At 45.7% G+C, this 12,414-nt stretch overlaps 1 protein-coding gene across 12 annotated transcripts in view; it reads right to left on the bottom strand.

The window, feature by feature from the left end:
- ncoa6 (nuclear receptor coactivator 6) overlaps window positions 1-12,332 on the bottom strand; it is a 12,764-nt gene extending 432 nt beyond the window's left edge. The window contains exons 1-18 of one of the 12 annotated variants that reach the window (XM_061264631.1): window positions 12,201-12,332; window positions 10,714-11,036; window positions 10,016-10,171; window positions 9,797-9,919; window positions 9,267-9,389; window positions 8,392-9,201; window positions 8,154-8,285; window positions 7,002-7,972; window positions 6,664-6,896; window positions 6,447-6,565; window positions 6,318-6,335; window positions 5,289-5,818; window positions 4,966-5,199; window positions 1,875-4,800; window positions 999-1,049; window positions 876-906; window positions 386-427; window positions 22-161 (exon numbers count right to left, since the gene is read on the bottom strand). In XM_061264631.1, the coding sequence (XP_061120615.1) occupies window positions 22-161; window positions 386-427; window positions 876-906; window positions 999-1,049; window positions 1,875-4,800; window positions 4,966-5,199; window positions 5,289-5,818; window positions 6,318-6,335; window positions 6,447-6,565; window positions 6,664-6,896; window positions 7,002-7,972; window positions 8,154-8,285; window positions 8,392-9,201; window positions 9,267-9,389; window positions 9,797-9,919; window positions 10,016-10,171; window positions 10,714-10,996 (6,922 nt within the window). In that variant the 5' untranslated portion in view covers window positions 10,997-11,036; window positions 12,201-12,332. Of the gene's footprint in view, window positions 1-21; window positions 162-260; window positions 428-875; window positions 907-998; window positions 1,050-1,874; window positions 4,801-4,965; window positions 5,200-5,288; window positions 5,819-6,317; window positions 6,336-6,446; window positions 6,566-6,663; window positions 7,973-8,153; window positions 8,286-8,391; window positions 9,202-9,266; window positions 9,390-9,796; window positions 9,920-10,015; window positions 10,172-10,713; window positions 11,037-12,200 lie in introns of those variants that run through there. The other 11 variants (XM_061264557.1, XM_061264591.1, XM_061264574.1 and 8 more) reach the window with 11 other exon arrangements.
- Window positions 12,333-12,414: the final 82 nt, after the last annotated feature.

Here is a 12,414-nt window from a genome sequence, read left to right as displayed (position 1 = left end):
GCATCTATTCACTTGTGCTACCTTTAACAACAGTCGCAGCAGTCGTTCCAGGCCGTGCCGATCTCTTCCTGACAGCACTTTCTGTTACCGGCTCTTCCTCCACCTCCTTCTCAGCTCGTGAGCTACGTCTACTTGGCCCCTTGGGTTTCTCCACAGCAGCCCTGGGAACAACAGAAGACCGACAAACAGAAGAAAATACAACACGGCATTATTAAAGAGGGGGTGAGTTGAACTCTGCACTACTCAGGAAGATAGAATACCGCGCAGGACTCTGCTGTTTTTCCTCATCTACCACAGATACTGTCCATCTTCATCCAGACAGCTCCACTACGTCAACATGACCACCGCTTGTGTCTTTGCTGCGCAAACATGCTCAAATACATACCTTGGAACTAAGTTGATGGGCGTCTTTCTTTTCTTTGCCCATCTGTGATAGAAGTGGAAAAACAGCGGTAAACTATCAACTGTGCTTGAATAAACATGGCTTCACTTCCAAACCATATGAATGAAGTCTCCAGAGAAGAGATGAGGCCATGAAGGTCAGCCGAGTTGTATATATGCATTGTTGGTCATAAGCAATGTCATTGGGTTTCACCTGAGACATGCATTACCGAAGGATTAGTAGATCGTTACATGCTCATCATACATACCATGTGCCGCCGAGGCCACGAGGCTCACTGATTCTCACTGATTCTCACCATATACCCCGTTGGCAAACCATATGACCTCCCTGAGTTTCAGTGGAGTTAGAAACTTCTAAACATTTCTGAGGTGATTATTAATGAGAAATGTCGAAGTAAATCCCAAGTCTTCAAGTATTCAGCTAGACATCTATTCTACAGTAACAACAGCACTCTTGCTATGAGGAGTCTTACCCTGGATCAGGACTTGGTAAGACCTCGTCACCTGAAAGAACAGAAAAAATGAACATCTATGTAACCAAATTACAAATAAGATCACATCAATTTTCATTGATCTGCATAAAGTGACACACTCACTTGTCTTCGCAACAGCAACTGGCTCTTGTGAAACATCTTGCTGAACAGATTCTAAGAAATGCCGAAAAGATAGAGTTACAACATATTTACAAGTTTGAATTAGGGATGTGCTGATCACGTTTTTTTTGCAGCCAAGTCCGAGTCCCAGAGGATGTGCCAATACCGATCTGATACCTTGGCAATGTATTAAGGAGGGGAAATAAGTGCATCCCAATTGTCTCTTTTTAACCAAAATCATATGTAAATATAATAGATCATACAGTGGCTGTTTTTCCGTTTTTTTTAATTTTTAAATGAGCTCATGGCGTGTTCTGCTTAATGGAGACAGCAACACTGCCTCCCTGCGGACAGAGAAGGGATGACATTTCAACGCATGAATATCTGAGACTCGTGTGGATTTCTTGAAACAGTGATGTTTGTGTCCAAAATGAGTGTCCACTGAGGCACAAACACATTAGACAATCCACATTCAGAATCGAATATTTATAAATAGTAAGCCGTGACAAATGCGCGCGCACAATAAAAACCACCTGTAAATCACGTATATATTTGGGAATGTGAAAAACTAAAAATTTCGCCTACATTTGTGAATCCAAAAAAACGTGAATATCATAAACGTGAAAATTAAATAATTTGTGGGTCTAAAAACGTGAAAACCACTGTGTTTACTTCCGCTTTTTCCAGCTGTGTTGTAATAATGCATAGTATAAAACGTATACATATTCCCCCGATTCCGACTAGTTGAAAACGAGATGATCAGGCTCGATTTCCAATCATGTGATCTGGACATCTCTAGTTAGAATTAATGTGCGCAGAACTACACATTGAGCACATACACCTAGGATCCAGCAGAATTTATTTAAAACCTCTATTTACCTGGTGTGGTCTGAATAGTTTCAGCAGGAGCCACTGCTTGTGTAACAGTGGGTTCAAAAGACCCAGGTCCAGTCTGAGAAAGAAGAACTCTGCTGGCGGTAGCAGCTGAGGAATTTGGAGGTGGGATCTCATGAATCAGTCCAGGCGTGGCAACAATTGGTACCAAAGATGATACTGGATTTTGAACTGGACTGCCTGTAGAGAGCAAGGTCGTAGAGGAGGCCACAGTGGTGGTACCAACTACACTGGTGATGGGATTTGGAGACGTTGCAGCCAGGGTGAAGTTTGACAGTACAGTTGTAGGAGGCAATGGAGCCTGGGTAGGAACCTGAGCAGGAACCGAAACAAAAGAGGAGATTGACGGTGTCGTAAGGTTTGGAGTAGCAGCGGTGGTTTGGGCCACTGATGGCTCAGTTGGAACAACAGGACTAGGAGAAGGATGGAAGACTTGTGGGGGGGCAGCCACAATGGATACCTGAGCAGGTATTTGGGAATCAGCTGTTCCAGAGAGAGCTATGGTCACTTGCAAAGGTTTACTTTTTATTTGGGCAGTGGGTGCGGCAGACACAAGGCCCTTTCCTACTGTGTTCATACTGATAGGACTTGAGCAAGGTGGAGATGCAATGGGAGCTTGAAAGGAGGAGGACGTTGAAGGGCTTGGAAGAGATGGTTGGCTGACTGGTGGACTTGATTTTTGAGCTTCAACTACATTTTCTATTTTGGGGGCCCCGTGGTTGATTTGCTGAGGAGTTGAATGCGCACCAATTGGGGTAGCTGAGGACACATTGGTGACAGTCGGAAGGTGTCCAACAGTGCTTCTCGCGAGTTGAGATGCACTTATGTTTGCCCCTGACGACTGTGTGCAACTCGGGGCAGTAGAAAGTTGGATGTTTGTCGTCGACACTTGGATAGGTCCCACCATAGTGACTGACTGAGAAACGACTGTGGTATTGGGCGAGACAGATGTACTCGGGACTTGAAAAATGGGGTTGAACAACACAGGGGTGGTGGTGATAAACTGTGCTGGTCGAGTTACAGGTGTCTGATTCCGAATATCCTGTGGCCGAATATTTTTGTTCGGTAGAGCCACCATTGTGGAGACAATAGATGCAGGAACTTGAGATGTCGGGGCAGAAGTCATTGGGTTAGGTGTGACAAATACGGTGATCTGGTTAGGAGAAATGGAACTGGACGAAGCAGGAATCTGTATGACGGAGTGAACACTTGGAATAGGTTTCGAGCCCGCGCCAGATTTGAGCATCACGCTGGCTTGGCTTGGACTACAGCTGGTGTTTGAACCGCTGCTAACGGCTAACGAATGACTGCCCTGAGTGGAAGTAGCTGGTTTAGGGCTTACGCTCTGGACAACATTTGTGTTAGTGAAGGTCGAACAAAGGCTAGTCGTTGTACTTAAAGTGGAAGTGATACCAGGAGAGGATAATGGGTTGTCGTTACTGCTGGGGGTGGGATTGAAAGTCACATGGTTAGGATGCATGCTGTGGCTGCTAGATGCAGTTGACAAAGAAGGCTTGGCTTTAGTGTCTGATTCAGTAAGAGTGACAGATGTAGCAACAGGGGCTGGCATTTCTGCACCTAACTGAAGTTGTCTCTCTGGATCCATGGCTGACTTGGGGCTGTCTTTTGTCATGACGTCCCTAACCATATTCCCATGCACAGGCCGAAGAGGTTTGTTTGCGACGTCTAGAAGCTGGTTGAGTGAAGTGGGAGCGGGCCTGACGGCCACTGTTCCTCCAGACTCTGGCAGTGGCGCTTTGTGCGTTGACTGCCTATCCACTGCTTGTAACTCCAAATCGGATTTCGGCTGTTGAGAAGCGGGAGGACGAGGACTTGTCATCCGTGGAGCCGATAACTCCCGCACAGGCTGAGGATGTGGCTGAGGCTGAGATACCTGACGTTGCTCGGACGCAATCATTATCTGACCTTCTCTGCTGCCCTCAGGAGGGTTACCTTGCAAACCATGGAAGGGACTCGGAGTCTGTTGCGTCTCCATGCTGCCACTTAATTGCGATACTGGATTTGGTGTTACTGATGTGGGGCTTAGCATCATGGTTTGCCCCTGAGCATTAACCAGCTGTTGAGGTTGGGGAGGGCATGTGATGGCCACTTTCGGACCTTTCTGTCTTCCAGGACTTGGTGTGGTTGATTTACGACTTGAAGCTGGGCTTGACCTTCGACTGTTGCTAGGACTGGCCCTTTTACTCGGTCCTCCAGACTGCTTGTCTGGTTTAGTGCCTCCCCCACCCGTACCAGTAGAAAAAGGTGGTTGACTGTTGCTAGCGTTATTTCCACCACTTCCACTGTTGCTATTGTTGCCTGGTAAAGTCAAGTTTGGAGGCGCCTGTCCAATGGCTTTCAATGTTGTGGGATTAAGGCCCTGTTGGTCAAATCCGCGGTTTAGGTTTGCCTGTCTGGGTGGCAGAGGAATGTTGATTTTAGGGGGAAATAGCCCAGCAATTGAAGCATTGAGCCTTTCTGGCGAAAGGTTGATTTCTGAGGGCTCAGTGCTCGGTGGACGATTAGTTGGGGTGAGGGGGTGGTGGTATGGCCTGGGACTGGCCCTGTTGGGGGTTTTTGGTCTGGAACTCTGGGAAGTTGTTGGAACGTTAGGGAAATGAATACCGGACATGGGTGCTCCTTGTTGAGGTTGTGTGGGCAATTGTTGTTGAGGACTGGCTCCAGTGTGCTGGGCCACTGATGACGGAACAGGGGCTTGCTTCATCACGTGGGTTGTGGAGCCCTGGTTGGCCATCATCTGTTGGGTGCCGTTTCCAGACTGCAGGGCCATTTCTGCACCACTTGGCCTATCCTGCTTGGGGTGGATCCCAGAAGTTGTCTCATCAGACCCAGTGCTTTGGGGACCCTGGCCGGGATCAGGAAGGGACATTCGTCGAGCAGTACCTGCAAGCTATAATGGAGAAGACAGTAGAGTTGACTCAAATACACTGCACGCTGACAATCACTTTGCGTCAACACTGTATGTAGAAAACCTGACTTTACAAAACGTAGCTTTCCTTAACAATTAAGTCTTTTCTTGAAGAAGAGTTGCAATGAAATCACCAGTTGCGCTCACCTGGGGATTTATGATCAGGGGCATTCCTCTTGTTTTGTCAGGTGACTGCGCTAACCCTGCATGTCCTTGAAGGCTGATCATAACAGGCATGTTCCCTTGCTGTGATACCGGCAGTCTTTGTGCCTCAGGTTGATTGCCAACGACACGAGGAGGAAGTTGACCTCCTGGAACGATGGCCATGCGATTCTTCTGCTCTTGCTGCATCTTGAGCATCATCAACATCTGCTGCTGTTGCTGCGGTTCAAGGTTTAAATCCAGCAGGATTAGATCAGTGGGTTATCTATTGCATGTAGCAAAATGATCTTGCAGTTTAATAAAATTACCTGTTGTTGTAGATGCTGCTGCTGACCCTGCTGCTGTTGCAGCTGATGGTGTACCTGGGATTGGCTTTGAGCCGGGGTCTGTGGTCCTGTCATGCCTTGCTGCCCTTGAGGATTTTGGAGACCTTGCATTTGCAACTGTTGCATCTGCTGCTGCTGCTGCATCTGCTGCTGTTGTAATTGTTGCTGCATTTGCTGTTGTTGTTGAATGTGTTGCTGTTGTTGAATTTGCTGCTGTTGTTGAATTTGTTGCTGTTGTTGAATTTGCTGCTGCTGTTGAATTTGCTGCTGCTGTTGAATTTGCTGCTGCTGTTGAATTTGCTGCTGCTGCTGAATTTGCTGCTGCTGCTGTTGTTGTTGAATTTGCTGTTGGTGCTGTTGAATTTGCTGCTGTTGTTGCTGTTGAATTTGCTGTTGCATGTGTTGGATTTGTTGCTGCTGTTGCGGTTGCTGTTGCTGCTGCTGCTGTTGCTGCATGAATTGCATCGGTACCTGCTGCAGTATCCTTTGATCACCTGTTTGACCAGGGAATACTTGGGGCAAACAGATACCAAATGGAAACATGTCAACAAAGGTACAAAGAACTAGCTACAGCCTACAACTTGGACATAAAAACTTCACATCTCTGGTTGCCTCACACATATCCAGCTCTGGTCCTCCAGGTCCGCTGTACTGCCTGTTTAAGCCTCCCTTGCTAAACACACCTAATTGAAATAATATCAGCTTGTCAGCTGATCATTTCAATTTGATGTATTGGATAAGGGAGATGTGGAAAACAGGCAGGACAGCGGCCCTTGAGGACTGGGTCTCGCTAGCCCTGGGCTATATGAAGACCAACAACCCTGCGATTGACCCTATTTAAAAGCAACTGTACTTAACTGAGCACAACATGCACTCACTGCAAAAAATTGGTTTTAGCAATGTCACCTGAAATCATGCCATTGTACTATTCTACTGCTTCAACATGCCACTAAAACTCATTGGACATTACAAATAAAATGACACCCAGGCAAGTGGATTTGTGTGTCATACCTTGGTTCAAATTTGCCTCTAAAAAATATAGCATAATCAAAAAAATACAGTATGTTTATGAGGCTAATTGATATCTATTTAATACAGTGAATTTAAAATATTCTAATGAAAAAAACAATTCCTAAATACCTGCCGGCCTGTTGGGAAAGTCAGCGAGCTTTGTACCAGAGTTGTCCAGGCCTAAACTCGGTTCCCCACCAAAATTTTGCAGGTCAGAATCCTCCATAGTACCAGTCACATCCATACTACTAAAAATATAAGAAAAACATGTGTCAACTTGAATCCTAATGGTAATGTACAATATGCTTTGAAAACTTGTCTTTTTGTTGCCAATAAAACTGGTTACCCAGGTCCCTCAATTTGCTGAGGCCCTTCTCCATCTTTTGGCTTCTTCTTTCGTGCAGGTTTCTTTTTTTTGGGTTTGACCTGATTGCTCCCGCCTGCTTGCTTTCCTCCTGGTCCAAATTGGCTGGCTGAGATATCACTCTGCAGCAGATTTACCAGCAGGGGGCTTGTCAATGTTACATCTTTACTGACAGGGAAACCACCTGCCTGTGCACAAGGTCCCCCCATTGGAACCTGAGCCGGGAATTGGGAGTTAAAGTTCATGCCATGACCAGCAAAGTGTCCATTTCCCACTTGCATGTGCTGAGGGCCCCCCATCATGCCTTGTGCCTGCTGTACCTGCATATCAGGGACCATCTGTTGGACCCCCAAATCGCCTGTCCCACTACTGGGATCTCCCAATTGATGTGGGTGTGCCTGAGCTGTCTGTTGTTGTTGTTGTTGTTGCTGCTGCTGCTGCTGTTGCTGCTGCAACAGTACTTGCTGCTGCTGTTTCTGCTGCTGCTGTAACTGCTGCTGTTGCAACTGTTGTTGGATAAGAGGATGACCAGCAGGAAGCCTCAACTGTTGCCCATGCATACCCATCATTTGATTAGGATTGACACTAAGTGGAACCTGTTGAGGCTGCTGCTGATTCATCTGCTGGTGGTGGTGTTGCTGAAGCTGTTGCTGCTGCTGTTGCAGTTGATGCTGCTGTTGTAACTGTTGTTGTTGGAGATGGGCCATTTGCTGTTGCGGTGTCATCTGCTGTGGGCCAACCTGGCCCTGGAACTGAGCCATGTTGCCTGGAACGTTTGGTGAGGGGCCACGCATCATCTGGCCAGGCATGACCCCAGAAGGTATTTTTCCTACAAATGGTTGTTTGTTGCCTTGCATTTGGTTTACAACCATTTGTTCCATCATGGAATTCTGTTGTTGCTGCTGCTGCTGCTGTTGTTGTTGTTGCAGGAGCATTGCCTGATGCCCTTGGCCTCCAACCATCTGACCCTGCCCATGAATCACCCCCTGGCCTTGTTGAGGCATCATTTGCTTGGGTGGGGTCATCCCTCCTCTCTGCCCTTGACTGAGGGGCCGTGAGAGGACAGTCTGACCTCCACCCTGGCCTTGAACCATCTGGCTGGGGGAGGAGGACACGGGTTGGGCCTGATGCTGGAGGCCTAAGATCGGGGTCTGAAGGCCTGGCTGCTGTTGCTGGGTCATGCTAGGCCCAGTAGCTGTACCTGGGGACTGACCTGGATGGCCACTTTGTACACCCATAACGTTGGGTTGGGCATGGATTGAATTTGGTGTGGAGGACGGCTGCTGGACTCCTGATGCAAAGAGTGAAGGAAAACATTGGCAGCATTATCGTAAACAGGTATTGCAAACATTATTTAATGTAACAAAAGATACATCCAAAGCACAAGCAGTATGCAAATATATTTTTTCAGAATATGCACTTTAGCCTCAAAACTATGGTTTAATGACAGTGATCCACTGAGGGTATTTTACCTGTATGGGTCAATGTTTGGCTGCTCTGTAGCTGCTGATTAGATCCTCCACCGGGGGCTCCTGGCATGCCGGTGCCCACCTGCCCTTGAGCAAAGTTTTGGGTTGGATAGGCCATTGGCCGTTTCGGTATACCTGTGGGCAAAATTTGTCAATGCCAATGGAATTCTTGTGACAAGCAGTAGTATATATATATATATAACGGTTGATTTTTTTATAATCACAATTAAAAGTGACCAACCTGGATGAACTTGTGCTCCTGGTTGTCCGTGTTGGGGCATTCCGATGAATCCTTGTTGCATGTTACCTTGTTGGTTGAGGGCTGCTCTTCCTGGTGAGCCAACACCCTGTGGAAAACCCTGCGGAGTTGTAGGCCTCTGAGCCATCATTGGGGGAGTTCCAGGTGAACCCTGTTGAAAAGGAGATGATGAAGACCCCGGCGATTTGGCAGTTAGATTCCCTTGGGGGCCACTTGTAGGTGGAATGGGTGGAGGAGGTCTCGGTGGTCCTACGACACCACCAGGGCCAACCTGTGGAACTTTAGGCTGAGGAGCAGCAAATTGGCCCATTGCCATTTGTTGTTGCTGCTGCAACTGTCCTTGTCCCATAGCATTGAATACCTGACCTGCCTGTTGGCTACCAAATGGATAAGGTGGTGGCGGGTGACTGGGCGTCTGAACTGTAGTAAGAGAGGGAGGGCGTTGAACCATCTGAGCTTGAGGTGGAGGCTTCCTCCAAGCAGGACCTCCTTGGGCGGCTGATGTCTGGAGGACTCCAGAAGGGTTCCAGCCAGGAGGTAAAGCCATTTGGCCTTGTGGGTTGAATGGGGTTCTGGCTCCAAGCTGAGAGAGCTGCGCTTGCTGTTGGGCCTGTTGCTGTTGGTGATGTTGAAGTTGCTGTAAAGCAGCAGGGTTGATTGGTCTGCCAGCCTGCAAAGCCTGCATGTGATGGGCAGCCTGGGGAGGAATGGGGCCATGGGGACCAGGCTGTTGATGCTGAAGCTGCTGCTGCTGCTGAACTGACATGCCTGGCATCATTGGATCCATGACATCTGTGACAGCATAATGTATCGTTTTAGAACTTTTGATCAAATGTGCATTAGAAAATATCTCCAACCTGTCTGTGAAGCTGGTCTTGCGACACGTGGATGCATCTGTCCACTATTACCTGGCACCAGAGCTTGACCTGTCATGGCTGAGCCTGGGGGGACCATGGAAGGATTTGACATCCTCACTCCTGCTTGTGGATAAGTAGCATATTAAACTTCAAATGCAAGGGTTTTTGTGATATGAGAAACCAAGAGCAGGTTGGGCGATATGGCCAAAACATGACTGATGCACAACATCAACGTCCCATTTTACAGTCGGTGCAAAATGGGCACAGTTTGAGTCGACTGGAGGGAAACGGCTGCGTTTTGTGTAACCTACTTATTTTCTACTGCTGATTATAAAAAGAATGGAAAAAGCAAATTCAAACATTTTCTTTTTCTGGTTAAAGGAGAGTCTATACTTGGTGTATATTAAATATAGACCATAATATCTCGTGGGTCTCGAGATGGAAAATTCCATAACTAAGTTCTACAGTACTGGTAAAACAAACTACAATTGTTGCAATTCTAGATTTTAGCAACAAATCAGCAGCAATACCTTGACCAGGCTGACTTGGAAACCCCACATCCATTCTCATTTGGCCAGATGCTCCAATTGGTCCATTAACTCGTACTTCTTGTCCTCGATTTGGTCCCCCTGCAACGTTGATGGCCCCCTCTCCTAAACAACAGAAGAAACTGACACTTGTTATTATTACTTAGTTTGACGCTCTAATGGTGTGTTCAATGGTTGTGAAGCAAGATCTGCGTATCTGACCTTCGATTTGCACTGAAAGAATTCCCAGTTCTCGGAGCTGCTGCTGGTGGTTCTGAGCCAGCAGTCTCAGTCGTTCAGCAGCATCCCGTGGAATGTTGAAGGTAACACGCACGCTGTTCCACGGCTCGACATGCTGTGGCTGAAGCGTCTTTGAGTCTAGAAGAGGGCAGAACACAACTTCCAATTGCAGTGTATCGGAAATGGAGTTAACCTATTTTTATTTGAACATAAAGAAGAAAAACAATGTGCAAACCACCACCTCTATAAGAAATATCCATCATGAAGCCAAAAGTCACTACAGACATGTAGCAAGTCAGCTAATGTGAATAGAATTGTGTATAAGCACAATGTATTAGCTTATTGATCAACTAGTATTATAGAGAAAGGCATCTCCTTTTAATTCTGAAATTATCGCTGCATGGCAAAGGAACTAATGAGGTAGAAGACATTTTTAATTTTCCACAAATTAACATTAATGGGTATTAATTTTAAAGTTCAGACATATGTTCTGCCTGTAATTGACATCTTTAGTTTATTCATGATAGATTTTTTCTAATTGGCCAATTAGACATGATCTGATTTTTTTTTTCCCTGCCAAATATCGACATCATCCTCATAAAAATCCATTACGGTCGGGCCCTGCTAATGACAAGTATTTGATCAGAAAGAAAAGATGGGTTTAACTAAAGCATACTGACCCATGTCAAGCATATTGGGTATACCACTGAGCACAGTGTCAAGTTTCATTTTGAAGTCTTCGTCTTCCATATTCCCTTGAAAAGCAACAAAAACAGTAGAATGCGCTCCTGGCCCACTTGTGCCTTCTGTGGCATCATTGTGGTTGTCCTCTTCAGTCTCAGGGCTTCTGTGGCAACTGTCAACCTCATCGCCGACACCAGAGTCCCGATCTGAGTCACTCTCACGCTCCAGGTCCTCCTCGGACCGTTGGGACAGCTGAGCTGGAGTGCCTCGATGAGCCATTCTCCTCTTTGTCTGGGAGTGGCGTTGAAGCCGTTTTATGCTAAAATTGCACATGAGAAAAACAAGCGATTAAAATTTATTCCTGATTACCACTGATAATGTCAAATGATTAGAAGAGTCAGCAACTGGTGGTTTTGAGATTTCATTGTGGCCTGCACAGGTTCAGTAGAGCTGGATTTAGCAAAACAGCCCCAGAACACAAGTCAATTCAATTGTATTTTCTTCACTGTTTACAATGATTTACTGCAGCTTGTTGGGAATTGGAAACATATTTGACACATTTATTGAAGAATTGAACAGTTTCGCAGCTGAACAATTTCGATGTAGCTGGTGGGGCAAAAAGAATTAGAGCCCAACAAAAAAAGATATGGTTGGGATAAGGAAAAGTAGGATGACAATAATTTAAATGTCAAAAGGTTCAAGAGTTTAATCTATAAAATCAGTGTTTAAAAAAAAAAAGAAAAAAAAAAAAACTTACTGGACTGTCATATCCCTCACGGCCAGAGTTGGAATCGGGAGCCATTTAATGTATAAACCAGTACAACCATAACACGGCAGGCCAAGAATTATTCACTCCGACAAATGACCAATGAGAGCCATTCTACCTTCTTATTTAATATTTCAGTTCTGTCAAATTCACATTCATGCACCAAATACTTCGGGATAAAATATTCGGGCAGTCGCAATTAAGCAGCATTACAAAATAAAAAACTGCTCTTCTTGCACGAGTGACATTCATTCAAACATCTTGCTGGCAGTAAAACACGTGTTGTTGCAGTGTATGTTTAGCGTTAAAGTGATGTGTCAACGCACGAAATGCTCACATTATCTAATTTAAGCAGTAGCTACAAAATAATAAAATGATCGGCCCTGCAGTTGTAGCGGGCCATGGCACAAAGCCTTGGTACCATGGGGGGCGGGGGGCTCGATCAGAAATTCTGCATGAATGTATTTTGCATTGCTTCACGATCAAGTTAGCTTATCGTGTAATATATTATACATTCGAAACTGATCAAGTCTATGACCAGGCTGATCCTTCGAGCATCCAAGCAAGCAATCAACTAGCAATAGCCAGCGACGTCCAGGTAATACACCACGGATGCTTCGAAAATGCACAAAATAACTTCTGAATTCTTTTGGAGGTAAACGGATCAGCCACGCCTTGTTCATTGCAGAATACTCAACGATGAGGAAAAAGTCTTACCACACATAGTTTCTCTGAAAATAAATTCGACCTGTCGATATCTGCTAGCCAAATTAGCTAACAAAACAGGGTAGCAAAGAAAAGCACATTAAGCACAGTTAGCGTTTCCGTTTAGGCTTTTCAAAGTAAATCAACAAGTACAAATGTAGACCATACATAAGTTTGATAATGTCCACGAAAAAAAGCTAAAAACAAAAGTAAGGAATAATTTAAT

Source organism: Syngnathus typhle, linkage group LG2 (assembly GCF_033458585.1).
Source record: "Syngnathus typhle isolate RoL2023-S1 ecotype Sweden linkage group LG2, RoL_Styp_1.0, whole genome shotgun sequence".
Taxonomy (NCBI): domain Eukaryota; kingdom Metazoa; phylum Chordata; class Actinopteri; order Syngnathiformes; family Syngnathidae; genus Syngnathus; species Syngnathus typhle.
The sequence above is the reverse complement of the archived record's forward strand: the minus strand, read 5'-3'. Positions and strand labels throughout refer to the sequence as shown.